At 41.6% G+C, this 14477-nt stretch overlaps 1 protein-coding gene across 1 annotated transcript; it reads left to right on the top strand.

Annotated features, from left to right (window-relative positions):
* Positions 1-258: 258 nt before the first annotated feature.
* On the top strand, positions 259-3061 carry TMEM229A (transmembrane protein 229A). The gene has a single exon (XM_041727305.1). The coding sequence runs from the start codon at positions 486-488 to the stop codon at positions 1644-1646; it is 1161 nt and encodes a 386-aa protein (XP_041583239.1). The 5' UTR covers positions 259-485; the 3' UTR covers positions 1647-3061.
* Positions 3062-14477: the final 11416 nt, after the last annotated feature.

The following is a 14477-nucleotide window of genomic DNA, read 5'->3' on the forward strand; positions in this document are numbered from 1 at the left end:
ACCTCGCCTCCAGTCCTCCTTAGGCCGCGCGGAGGGAGCGCGGGCGCCGGCCGGCTGCAGCCACCCGGGCCGGAGGGCAGGGCGCGGGGCGGGGGGGACTGCGCGGGGGGGGGGGGGGGGCTGCGCGGGGGTCTGCGCGGGGCGAGCTCCTCGGGGGGGGCTCCGCGGGGGGGGCTGCGCGGGGGGAGCTGCGCGGGGGACTGCGCGGGGCGAGCTCCTGGGGGGGGGCTGCGCGGGGGGAGCTCCTCGGGGGGGAGCTCCGCAGGGGGGGCTCCGCGGGGGGAGCTCCTCGGGGGGGGGCTCCGCGGGGGGAGCTGCGCGGGGGGGCTCCGCAGGGGGCGCTCCGCGAGCTGGGCGGCCGCGCGTCTCCCGGACTCTAGGGCTCCGGCTGCCATCGGGCCGCGGCGGGACGGAGCTCCCTGCGCGCCCCCGGGGGCCTCGGCGGCCCGGCCCCGCAGCTCCACGCCCGGGCAGCTGCCGAGCCCATGGCGGGCAGCGATGCGGGCGCGGAGGGGCGGGCGCGGAGGGGCTGCGCGGCGCGGCGCCCCGGGGGCCCGGGCGGGCGGGGGCGCGAGGCTGCCGGCAGCCGCCCGGAGCCGCTGTCCACTGCTGAAGCGCCGGCCGCCGGCGCCGCGCTGCCCGCCTGGATGCGACTGTACTTCTACGGGATGCACGGGATCACCCTGGACGTGCTGGCGTCCTCGGCCCGGCGCTTCGCTCGCAGCCCGGACCTCCGGATGCTGGGGTTCTCCTCGCCCTACCGCTGCCTGCTGCACTCGCTCACCCACTTCGCCCTGGAGAAGGTCTACCTGCAGCGGCCGCGCTGCCCCAGCGCCTTCGTCTTCAATTTCCTGGTCTACCCGTCGGCCCACGTGGCGCTGCAGACCCTGGCCGGCCTGCGCGGCGGGCCGGGCGCGGCGGGGGGCGCGGGGGTGCCGGGGCCGCTGCGCTGGGCGCTGCAGTACGCGCTCGCGCTCTACCACTGCCAAGTGTTCCTGAAGCGCTTCCTGCGCCTGCGGTACCGGGGCCGCCCGAGCCGCGGCCCCCGCCCTGGCCGCGCGCCCCCCGCCGCGCCCCGCGCCGCGCCCCCCGCCGCGCCCCCCGCCGCGCCCCCCGCCGCGCCCCCCGCCGCGCCCCCCGCCGCCCCGGGCGCAGGGGGCCGGCGACGACCGCCGCGAGGCACCAGGGGCGCCGGGGGAGCCCCCGCTCGGGGGCTGCCGGACCCGCTCCGCTTCCTCTTCTTCGGGATGCACGGCTTTCTGGACGAGATCTTCTTCACTTTCTTCTTCAACTGGCTGGGGCAGGCGGACGGGCCGACCAGCGGCCACACGTCGCTCTGGTCCTTCCTGATGTACGGCAGCTGCAGCTTCGTGGTGGAGAAACTCTACTTCCACCTGCACCGGGGCCGCGGCTGGAGCGCCTGGCGGCGGGTGCCCCTCTACGTGACCTTCATCTACGCGTGGGAGCTGTGCTGGGGCCTGGGCCTCCGCACGTGCGGCGCTTGCTCCTGGGACTATTCTCACTACCCGCTCAACTTCATGGGCCTCATCACCCTCATGTATCTACCTGGTTGGATATTCCTTAGTGTGTACCAGGACCTACTTTTCAACGTGTTGTGGCGGGTTCAGTACGTACCGACTATCTAAAAAAAAAAAAAAAAAAAAAAAAGTCATTCGAGTCCCGCGAACCAATTCGATTTATTTTTACGCGTTTAAAACGGAGTGTCTTTTTTTTTTTTAGCCTTTTAATTTTTATACGTTTTCCTAAGCTCTTCTAATATGTTTTATTCGACTTTTCGGTGTTTCTGACACTTTGGAACCTATGCATAATACAACATTTTGAAATTTTACTCGAAACATGACTCAAAGTACTTGTCAATATCTAAAACCCCTTACAAGCCCAAACAGCAAAACCATGATACCTTAACATCAGAAGCTGTAGTATATTCACTTATTTGGGCATGGGTGGGTGATAACTACTAGTCTTTTTTTTTTTTTTTTTACTTTCTTTTTACTCCAATTTCATTTTAATTCCCTGCCGTATTTACCAATCACTGCTGAAACTCGGTGTCTTTTACTCCTAGAATGACAGTTAATAACTGTTAAAGTGCCTCCCTCTAGCACGCAAGTGGAAAGAAACTGACAAATGTGAAAACACATCCTATGGATCGATTTTTAAATAAATATTTTCTAGCAACTCAGACAGGTGACACTGTGTTAAGATATTTGATCTTCATCCTGGAGATGATTGTTTTTCCAATGTGGATTAGCCTTAAACGCCAAGTGTGTTAACATTGATCAGATGCTGTGTTATCTATAGCTGTAAATTTGTGCTGTAAAATGTTTACCTTATATACCCAAAGGCCAAGCAAAGTTTTATCACCCACAATAGTATTCTAACCCTAAGGACTCTTTCTACACGCAGCTTCAAGAACAGAAACAGGTCCTTGGAATAAAATGAACCTGAATGTTCATTATACTCGCATTAGACCTAATTGCTTACCGTGAATACAGATAGGCGTTTTCAGAGTATTTCTGCCACGGCTCACTTGTAATCGTCTTTCTTTTTCCTTCTGGACCCACAGAGTTCTTGGGCCAAACCTGATGTGCTAATGTGCAGTATAAATCAATGATAGCTTTTTGGTGACTCATTATTGTCTGGAAGCTCCAAAGTTAAATGAGATGATAAAAACCGCTTTAAGAAATCATGTCTAATCAATAATAATGTACTTTAAGGTTGTTTGTTGTTTTATTATATTTAGAAAAGATGTAGAATTGAGTATAGCTCAGCCAAGGATGACTAACACTTTCTCAGTTTTCGTTACGAAAATTATGAGGAGACTTACAGTTTGTACAAATGACTAGTTTCCGCTTCAAATTATTAGCTTGTCTATGCTATGCTTCTTTCTGGTTTCAAAAAATATTTGCTATAGCAGTAAAAACGAATATGTATTTAGATGATTGTTGGGAATAATTTTGAGAATGTTATTTGAATCCACTATCTGAGGTTGTGAGCTAAACTATAAATAATGCAATATAATCAACCCCACCTGTGGAATGGATCATGTCAAACTGATTATTTTAGCTAGTCAAAGCTGAGTAGCAAACCAAATGTTTGCAGAAAGTTAAAGTGTCACTTTATGAAACTTGGTCATAGGTAAAGGATTTCTGTAAACACTGGCCAGAAAAAGTATAAGTATAGACACTAAAGTTAGTCAGATGCTAAGCAAATATTTGTAATATGAATGTGACCCATTGCACAGGAATCTGAGTTAAGTGTGGCACCACACCACACATTCCTGTGAGTGCTTAACCAAATCCTTGACTTCTAGGATACTTGCTAAGTGTACATGTTTGCACTTACGTCCTTCATATGCTGCTCCTCATCCCTGCTTACCTGCTTACCAGCGTTCCTAGGTTCAGAAATCTGTCAGGAAGTAGGAAAGCCTGCTACTTTTTGTTTGTTTGTTTTGCTTTTAATGTTAATCCTATTTTAAAGAAAAGACCAAGGTTTCCATCCACTCAGTTCATTCAAGAAATAATTACTGTGCACCCATTATTTGCAAGGCGTTTGCCTAAATTCTGCAGATACAGCAATGACCCAACACAAACAAAATCTGTCCTTATGAAGCTCAGGTATTAGTGTTTTGGTTTATAGGAAGTTATACTTAACTCGGAAAGCTACTGTTTTAGTACTAGGCAGTGAGAGGCAGTTGCTAGGAGGGTCCTCATCAGGCCGGATATTCATCAGAATGAACATCAATCCATCATCTCTAAAACAGAAGTCCATTAACAGCGCCTCTTCTAGTTCTACAAAGACTTCATTTGTATGTATTCCGGAAGTGATTATCCTGTCTATGAACTCAGCACCTTGCTATAAGACTTCTTGTTATGTGTTTACTCAATTTCTTAATTGACATTTTGCTATAACTGAAACTTGAAAGAAAAAACATGGCAAGAATCATCAGATCAATCAATTTTGTTAACTCATTAGCAGTTCAGATATAGAAGTGACAAGCCAATATAATAGTTAATATTTAAGGAACACCACCTGCCAGAAAATGAGCCTCTATTACATACATAAAATCTGAAGTGAATATATGTATATATCCATGTATATATTTTAAATGAGTATCATTTATACATCTTAAGTAGATATATATAATCATAATACATATCCATATACAAAGTAATGCATATAGAATATGATCTATATCTCTTAATTGTGGATATATATACATATGTATGCATATACATACAGATACAAACCCACAGATTTTACTTAAACCTCTAGCAACCCTTCTTTTACAACCAAGACAATGAAACTGAAGCCGGAAGAGGTTAAGTAACTGCTCAAGTCATACAGCTATTGAATATTTACACTTGAATCCAAGTACTCTATACTCCAGGGTCTGTTCTTAACAGCAACACTGTCATGCCTCTGTCTACTGACCGCAATGATTTTGGATCTTCTACAGATTTCACCTTACAGTTTGTATTGCTCTTCCCTTTCACTATCACAAATGCAAGTGTAGATGTCTAAAAACCAGGCACTAGTAACAAAAACACTCTATTCCATGGGAAATAACAAGGATTTATTAATACCAGGATACGTAACTGAAAATCAGCCTAGTACTAATTCCTCAGGTAATAGTCTTATATTTAAGCAGAGCTCTGAAGTGGAGTTCTTCATTTGAAGTCAGGCAATCTTGATCGAAGAATAATACAACAAGAGGCATGATACCTTATATCACAAGCTAGGAAAAATACATAATTATTGTTACATATTTAACATAGCATTTGGAAGGATCATCATTGTGAGAGCTAAATGCTCCAAAAGTTAAAATTAAATTTTTTGCACCAACATTTATTCTGAGTTGGATTAAATACCTTAAAGTCTAAAGAGTCCTGAACAGAAAACATGGAAGAAAAGTAACAAGTATGATTTTTGCTCCATGTTTAACTTCAACAACACTAAAATTTTCTTCTAAAGGTGCTTTAAATTTTAAATCAATTCTATCTGGGCACTGTATCTACAGAGAAATATGATCTTTTAAGTTTCTCATGTTAACAATGACATTTTTAGGTTCTGCAAAGACTCCAAAAGGTTGATAATCTATATCAATATTTCAGACATTTTGGTGTACTTAACTTTGAATATTTTATCAATATTTGACATTTCATGTTTCGACTCAGCAAAACACAACTTAGAAAAGTATGACATGTCCTTTGTTATTTAAGAAATGTTTCTAACTGGTTAATCCTATCCTTTTGAAAAAATAATTTTCCCATACTGTTTTGAAATAGACTCCATTGACATAATGGACCTGGTTCTATTTAAGAGGGATGGTGAAGAATTTTGGTAGACTGTTTTGGTTCTTTTTCCACTTCCATAATACATTTAAAAATCAATATACTTGGAAAGGAAGTTATAGTCATGCTACAGACTTGGAGTGATAAATAAATCATTGTATTGTAATATCTGAAAGCATTTTAATAAAATCAATTTTTGTTTATATTAAAAGGCATTAAAAACACTTTACATTTTAAATTAATTTTAAATATACTATCTCCAATATGTTTTCCAACATTGTTTAATGGAACTAAGCTCCTTTACTGAGGGGAAATAAAAGAAACACTCTTCCCCTCCCTCCATCAAACACATGCCTCAGTTTATGCTGAAGAGAAAGATGGCTGTAAAAGATGATGTTGTTGTGTTGCCAGGTTTTTTTTTTTTTCTTTCTATTCTTAGACTTGGTACCAGAGGAACCAACAAAAACAGCAATTGTTTGTGTGGACTTCTATTCACTAGAATTGGCCTCATTCTGATTTTTAACATTGAGGTATGAAACCATCACAGAGGCAGTGGCTTCTAGACACTAGCAACCCAATTGTAAATTAAACTGGGATGAGTGTAGCGAATTTTTCCCTAGAGATTTTTTCTCTTAATATAAAGAGAACATAAATTTAGAGACTTTTCCCCTTAATTTTTAAATTCTCTTTGCAGAAATGGTCTATTTTTAGGTAGCCCTTAGAGGGAAAGAGAAAGAAAGACAGAAAGAAAGAAAGACAGAAAGAAAGAAGAAAGAAAGAAAGAAAGAACAAAGAGAAAGAAAAAAGAAAGAAAGAAGAAAGAAAGAAAGAAAGAAAGAAAGAAAGAAAGAAAAAGAAAGAAAGAAAGAAAGAAAGAAAGAAAGAAAGAAAGAAAGAAAGAAAGAAAGAAAGAAAGAAAAAGGGTGGGAGTGAGGGACTGGTCTTTGACATACAGAAAGACTTGATTTTCATCTTTTAATGATTCCATTAGAATCCAAACATCACATGGACCAACTTTCCCATTTGGAAAAAATGAATTTTTACCATGATTAAGGAGAGTCAAGGTTTGAAAGAAAGCTGGTTAAACTGGTTAACATCCAGTTCCATCCCAGGCAGGAATTACTGACATGACATCTCTGACAGATGGTTTCTCAACTCAGCTTGGACTATTCAAGGCAGTATTAATTATGTTTTTCATGCAAAGACTGAATGAGGGGAAAGCTGTCAACAGCTGAGCTGATAAAACCCACTCTCTATCAGTGAAGGAAAGGCTTTTCAAGGCTTTCAGGAGCTAACATATCTTGTGTATTGCACATTGCTAATGTATTGCTTAATACGTTGCTTGTGTATCGCAATGAAACGTTTTATAAGACACTCTTTTCTTGTCATTAAAAAAATCAGTGTTTCATTCTTATGGTCTTACATCTTTCCAAACTATGCCTTTATTCACTGAGTCTAAGCAGCAAGGCTTTGAGAACTTTGAGAGTAATTGACATTACTTCAGAGAAAGAGGAAAAAAGAAACATTGGCTGTAGATGTAGGAGTTGAAGGTTAAATAGTAGGGACCCTGCTTGGGTTGCTGGAGTCTCAATGTGGCTGGACCCAGGAAAAGCCTTTGGTTGCTGCTTAGGGCTACCTGCAGAACGTCAACTGGGGGACTTTCCTGATAGTTTCCTCTGGCAGACCTAAACAGCTGCATTAAGAAAGGAATTGAGAGGCCACAGGTGTCACAGAAGCAAGTAGCTAGCCAGGAAGGATGAAAGATGCCAATCGGAAAAAGAGAATTATATATTAAAGGGAAAGCTAGCTCCACTTTTGATGGGATTCCAACAGACATTTATGTTATATCTGAGATACTTTATTAACGTATTATTAAGATCCATGATGAAAATAAGACTTGTTTCACAGGATATCAGATTCAGAACTTTATATATTTGAAAGGTAGTTGTTGTTGGAGAAAAATGGTATTGAGAAGAATATGCAGAAAGTTTACATCATCTCATTTTGATTACCCACTAACTTTAAGATACTAAAGTAAAATTAAATATGCTCTTGTACATTTCTGAAGGAGAACTATTTTAGTCTTAACCTTTTATTAGAAACAATGAATGGACAGGAAGATAAAATGAATAAGAAAATTCCCTGGAGTACATCAGAGCAAGTACTCAGATCCTAAGTACTCAAAAGCAAATATTTAACAAAATTTATCATTGTTCTTACTTGTAATGAGGATATTTTCAACAAACAAAACAGAAACAAAAGAATAATAAAGGCATTAGTAGGAGATATAATGAAAAGGATAGTATTCAGTGGCTTTAGAGAGCTCATGGATTATCTTTCTATGTAAAATAATTCAGATTATGAATGTTTTTCTGTCTTTATAACATGTAAGATTTGAATTAAAAGAAAATGTTGAGTTCATGAAATACTGTACACCCTTAGTTTCTGAGGTATCAAAATGTGTACTTTATTATGTTAATATTTTTTTTGGTTTTTTTTTTAATTTTTATTTATTTATGATAGTCACACACAGAGAGAGAGAGAGAGGCAGAGACACAGGCAGAGGGAGAAGCAGGCTCCATGCACCGGGAGCCCGACGTGGGATTCGATCCCGGGTCTCCAGGATCGCGCCCTGGGCCAAAGGCAGGCGCCAAACCGCTGCGCCACCCAGGGATCCCCTTATTATGTTAATATTTATTCAGCAAATTTTCTGAGGGTTTTTTTTTGCATGTGTAATGATGTGATTGGACATACTATAAAAGTTTTAATAATGTGCTTTTGAAGTGTCTACAAATGTACAAGTAAACAGTCCAAAATCTAAAATTATGGTATTTCAGGGGCACCTGGCTGGCTTAGTTGGTAGGGCATGTGACTCTTGATCTGGGGTTGTAAGTTCGAGCCCCACATTGGGTGTAGAGATTACTTTAAAAAAATTAAAATCTGGGATCCCTGGGTGGCGCAGCGGTTTGGCGCCTGCCTTTGGCCCAGGGCGCGATCCTGGAGACCCGAGATCGAATCCCACGTCGGGCTCCCGGTGCATGGAGCCTGCTTCTCCCTCTGCCTGTGTCTCTGCCTCTCTCCCTCTCTCTCTGTATGACTATCATAAATAAAGAAAAATTTAAAAAAAAAAAAATTAAAATCTTAGGGAAATAAAAATAAATAAAACCATGGAGCTTCAGAATTTGAGGAGAGAACTAAAGGTCATCTAATTTAACTTCCAGACAGTAGAATAATTCCTTCTAGATCATCTTTTACAGGTGTCGTCCACTCTCTTCTTGATCACATCCAATGAGATTATGATACTTACTCAGCTCTCGCAGGCCAAGCCATTTCTTTGTTCTATTGTTTTAGTTGCTAGAAAGTTCTTAACAGTAAGGGATATCTGTAATTTTCACACATTTTTCCAAGTTTTCACCCATAGAAAGAGGACCAAAGGTTTGAAGAAAGTTTCCAAGTGTGTCTTAATTGTTTTACTTCAGGTGAAATATCCAAGATCTTTCAGCAATAGATAATAAAGTGTACAATTAGAAAATTGTTATCTACTTCAATCAGGGCACTTTATTTCTGCAAATGGGAACAACATTAAGCACTATTAGCTTTTTTAGCAGCTCTGACCACTTGATTGTTTCTTTTCTTTTCTTTTTTTTTTTTTTTTTTTTTAAGGAGATTTATTTATTTGAGAGAGGGAGCAAGCTTGGGGGTAGGAGAGGGGCAGAGGGAGAGGAAGAGAGAGTCCTAAGCAGACTCTGCACTGAGCATGGAGCCAGGCTTGTGATCTCAAGATTCTGAGATCACCACCTAAACTGAAACCAAGAGCCTGACTGATGTTCAACTGACTGTGCAACCCGGGTTCCCCCACTTCAATTGTTTCAATTGAATTTTTATTTCTCCAAATACTCCAAGTGTCTTGTAAACTGCTGTTAAGCCCATGATCACTTTGTGTATATGCACATTAGTATAAAAATAATTGGCATGGATCTGTGCTATTCCCATACTCCATGAGTTAGCTTGAAGGTGAATGATAGAGAAATGAAGACAAATTGAGTGAAGAACAGAGAATCTACCATTGAATTCACTCTTCATTTCCTTCTTTCCTCTGATCTTCCTACTCTCATTTTGAGAATGAGCATTTGTCATTCTTTATGTTTTCTCCACAGTTAGGAAAGAACCTAGCACAGAGCAGGTACTCAAATTTTGTTGTTAATGATGAACTTATCTGAGCTTTCATGTCAGACAATTCAATAGTGGAAGCAGGAATTAGGAATGTGCCACATAGCCACATGGCCACCTGGCCACACAAGACATTAATTTACGGAACATACATGAGACTCACCACATGCCTAGAATAAAGGTGGAATTTGCTTAATCTCTCCTCTCCTTCCCTCATCTGTTCAGCAACTAATTTTGTCAGGTGCAGAACTCTATAAGAGATCTTAGCTGCATTATAGATTAAAATTTGTAAGCTATTTATAGAACCTAAGTACCCTTTGAAATGTTATTTTGGAAATATGAATTTTAAAAAACTGACATGTACATGAACTAGTGGTGGTATAAGTATTACTACATGACACTTCCCTAAATACTGTCTTGTTCAGTTTGCAGCTTACTGATGCCTGTCTTGATTTTTGTTGGTTTTTTTGCTGAGGACCTTCTGGATTTTGGCAATTTTGGAATAAAAAAGAAAAACAAAATTCAAAATTAGTTATATTTAGAAAATTGCTGCTAGTGACAGGTGGTAAACATTTATGTTTATTATCTATGATAACATCTTGCTATATTTCCAACTCCAAATATTATTGACAGATTGTATTAGTCAGGATTCTTCAGAGAAACAGAACCAATAGGAGATATATGTGTATAGGTAGACAGATATTGTGATAGATAGATACAGAGATAGATAGAGATATACAAAGAGAGAGGCTTATTATAAGGAATTGGCTCACACAACTATGGAAGCTGACAAGTCTTGAGACCTGTGGGGTGAGTCTACAAGCTGGAGACCCAGGAGGGCCAATGGTGCAAGTTCTAGTCTGAGCCCAAAGACCTAAGAACCATGAGAAACAAGAGTGTACCTTCAATTCAAGACTGGCAGTCTCAAGACAGGAAGAGCTGATGCTTCAATTGGAGTCTGAAGGCAAGAAAATACCAATGTCCCAGCTAGAAGGCAATAAGGCAGGAAGAATTTCCTTTTATTCAGAGATGGTCAGTCTTTTTGTTCTATTCAGGACTTCAGCGATTGGATGAGGCCCACCCACATTAGGAAGGACAATCTGTTTTACCTCATCTATTGATTTAAATATTAAAACTACAGCTGATGTAGGCACTTGGGTGGCTCAGTCGCTGAGCATCTGCTCAGATCATGATCCCAGGATCCTGGAGTCAAGTTCTGCATCAGGCTCCCTGCAATGGGGAGCTTCTCCCTCTGCCTATGTCTTTGTCTCTCTGTGAGTATCACATGAATAAAATAAAATAAAATCTTTAAATATATATGTTTATATACTAAATATACTACATATATATATGTATTAAAGTCAGACAGAAATATCTTCACTGAAATATTCAGAATATTTGATGAAATATTCAGGCATCCTTGGCTCCATCCAGTTAAGACATAAAATTTACCATCATACGGAGCAAAGCATTTGAACCAAAGGATTAAAAATGAGCATAAGGAAAATTGAGGAGGGTTTATTCACTCACCTGTTCAACAAATACTTAAATGTGTATTGTGTGTTAAAAGCCAAAGGAGACATAGATAATTCTTCTTCTCATGGAGCAAAGATACAGATTTTAAAACAAAATTTTATGTCAGACAAAGATGTTATTGGAGGAGAAATAACAGGCTGCCACCTAGACTGAAGAACATGGTGGCAAAATTCTACAAAGAGGGTCCAGGATGCTAAAGGTCCTGGCAAGAGTGAGTATCAGACACTGAGTAACTCAAAGCCCATGGAGTGTAGATTAAGAGAGAGTAGTATAGAAGGGTGAATGAGAGCTGAGCTAGAAAGGTAGGCAAAAGGCAGGTCCTGAAGCCTTCCTGGCACATTAGAGTAGGAGAACAATTTCCTAAGGGTGTTGACAAGTTACTTAGAGAGTTCAAACAGACAAAGGACTGATCCTCTTTGCATCTTTGAAAGGAAACTGAGAGAGGACAAGATGAGAAATAGGAAAAGCCAGCTACGGGGCTATTATACAAAAAAGTGAGAGGGGCACCTGGGTGGTTGAGCATCAGCCTTCGGCTCAGGTTGTGATCCCGGGGTCCCTGGATCAAGTCCCACATTGGGTTAGCTGCAGGGAGCCTGTTTCACCCTCTGCCTATGTCTCTGCCTCTCTCTGTATGTCTCTCATGAGTGAATGAATGAATGAATGAATAAATAAATAAATCTTAAAAAAAAGTGAGAGATGGATGCTGGACTGGGCCAGGATTGATGGTGGAGATGGACTGGCATAATACATCTGAGAGACACGTAAGAGACCCAGCAGACAGCGTGTGGTGATTAGATGGTTGTGCAAAGAGAAGCAGAGAAGCAGATGCAGTCGGCTGAGAAGTGACTGTAGACTCAGAGCCTTGAGGACCTCCCAAAGCAAGTGATAAGAGGAAGTCTGCAAGAGATGCAGGGATAAATGGTCAGATAAGCAGGTGGTCCAGAGAATGTGGTTTGGCAGACAACAGAAGAGAGAGAAGGAGGATGTGTTCAGTATCATTAAATTCAGCTTGAAATTAAGAACAGAATCAATGACTATTGTATTCCAAGATATTCAGGAAGAGGAAACGTAGGCAGGGATCTGAGATGTGAAACTGAAATATACTGAGGGTTGCAACTTGGGAAAATGATGATGGTGGCATATGTGACTTGTCTGAAAAGTGGCTGTGGGGGCACCTGGGTGGCTCTGTCCACTAAGCCTCTGGCTCCTGGTTTCGGCTCAAGTCATGATCTCCTGGTAGGGGAAGGTGGGGAGATTGAGCCCCATGTGGAGCATCACATAGGACTCTCTGCTGAGCGGAAGTCTATCCCACTCCCCTGTCCTCTGCCCCTTCTTCCCTCCCCCACCCCATCCACATGTCTTTCTCTCTCTCTCAAATAAATAAATCTTTAAAAAAAAAAAGTAAACATAGAGGGAAAGGACTGGCCTGTAGGCAAAGAGAGGTAAAGGGTCAAGGGAGAATTTTTTATCTTTTAAATTGGGAGATTTGTTCATATATAAATGTTGCTGGGAAGGAGCCAGTATAGAGGTTGAAGGTACAAAAGGAAGGAGATATTAGATCTCTGGTTAAAGTATGTTTAAGAATAATTGATAATTATGAGTGATGAGAGCTCACTATTTGTTTTCTAAGCATGACATGTATCAGTTTAATTCCCACAGCAACCTCCTCATAGGTACCATAATTATCTCCATTTTTACACATGCTGTTATTAGCACATGGGGTAGTTAACCATCTTGCCTAAGGCCTCAAGAGGTAGAGCCAGGACTTGGGCCCAGGCAGTCTGGGTCCCAAGCTGCATTCTCTGAACACCTACATAGTCAAATGGAGGAAAACGGTAAAGGGGCAGATAGAAAGGGAAGAAGAACCTGGGATTGGCTCTACACTGAATGTCCATGCTGCCCATATACAATCTAATACACAAGCCAGAGAATGCATCTGAAACCAGTTCTACTCAAAGAGAATTTAGATGCTTATCTGTTGACTAACTTTTGTATTTTGGATTCAATTATAGATTCTTTTATTCAGTAAAGACTTTTTGAGCACCTACTATGTAATAGGCACCGAAAATGCTCTGGGATTAAAAAATGAGCAAACCTAGGAATGCCTGGGTGACTCAGTCAGTTAAACATCTCCCTCTGGTTCAGACATGATCTCTGGGTCCTGGGATCGAGCCCTGAGTCCATTGGACTCCCTGCTCAGCAGGGAGTCTGTGTCTCCCTCTCCCTCTGAACCTCCCCCCTTTCTTGTGCTCTTCTTTGCTCTCTCTCAAATGAATGGATAGAAAAAAATCTTTTAAAAAATATGAGCAAGTCTAACATGGACCCTACCCTTGATACCCTAACTTATTGTATTACTCAGCTCAGGCTGCAGACTGGTGCTGTGAGCAACAGAAACTTCTTTTCTCTGTTCTGGAGGCTGGAAGTCCAGGATCAAGGTCCAGCAGGATGGGTTTCACGTGAGAGTGCTCTTCCCGGCTTGCTGATGGCTGTCTTTTCACTTGTCATCATATGGCAGAGAGAAAGCAAGGTCTCTAGTGTCTTTTCCTATAAGGACTAATCCTATCAAGATCAGAGTCTTACCCTTATGATCACATTTAAACATTACCTCCATAAAGGCCCTGTCTCCAGATATAGTGACATTGGGGGTTAGGGCTTCAACATATTCATTAGGGTGGGGAGGAGGGGAGATAAAATTCGGTCCATAGTATATATTCTTTCTTAATTCCCTCAATGACCCTGTATGGTGGTGGTGGTTGTTATTTTTTTATTATCATTATTAATTTACAGTTCACAGATGAAGTGATTGAAACCTATCTGCCACACAGCTAGTAAGGGACAGGAATGAGACTCCATTTCAGCGTTCTTTTTAGGCAACACATCAGTCTCTTAGAAAGTCCAGGGTGGTATTATTAGTCAAGAGGGAAAGACTAAAAAAGAAGGAGCATCCTGTTAGTCTTAATCCTCTATAGTTACATAAACCAATCATCATTGGTTTTTATTCTCTCTAGAGATAAGTTCTATTTTGTCCATGCCTAATTTTAACCTTTCTTAGTATTTATGCACAGATTTCTAAGTGAGCCCCTCCCCATTTTTATTTTATTTTTTCTCCAGAGTCTATTTGTTACCCAGAAAATTAGCTCTCTCGAAACATCTGATCACAGACACTATGTCTCCAGGACTTTCTGCAGGCTGACACAGAGGTTTTAAAGGGCAACTACACTCAGAGCCAATTCACTTCATTTCATACAATATATCTTGAGATTAGTGTTTAATATAGTTGTCCAGTGGTATTCAAGAGTACAAAATCAATTTTCGATGTATTATAACTTTTACTGGGTAATCACATTTCCATTAAGTTTCTAGGGTATTTATTTCCATTTCAGAAACATGAATTCTTAATATTTCTAGATGATCTATAAATAACTGTAGATATGCTTGCCAGTGTGTTGCTTTGCTTTT

The sequence above is a fragment of the Vulpes lagopus genome, chromosome 13 (genome assembly GCF_018345385.1).
Source record: "Vulpes lagopus strain Blue_001 chromosome 13, ASM1834538v1, whole genome shotgun sequence".
Classification (NCBI taxonomy): domain Eukaryota; kingdom Metazoa; phylum Chordata; class Mammalia; order Carnivora; family Canidae; genus Vulpes; species Vulpes lagopus.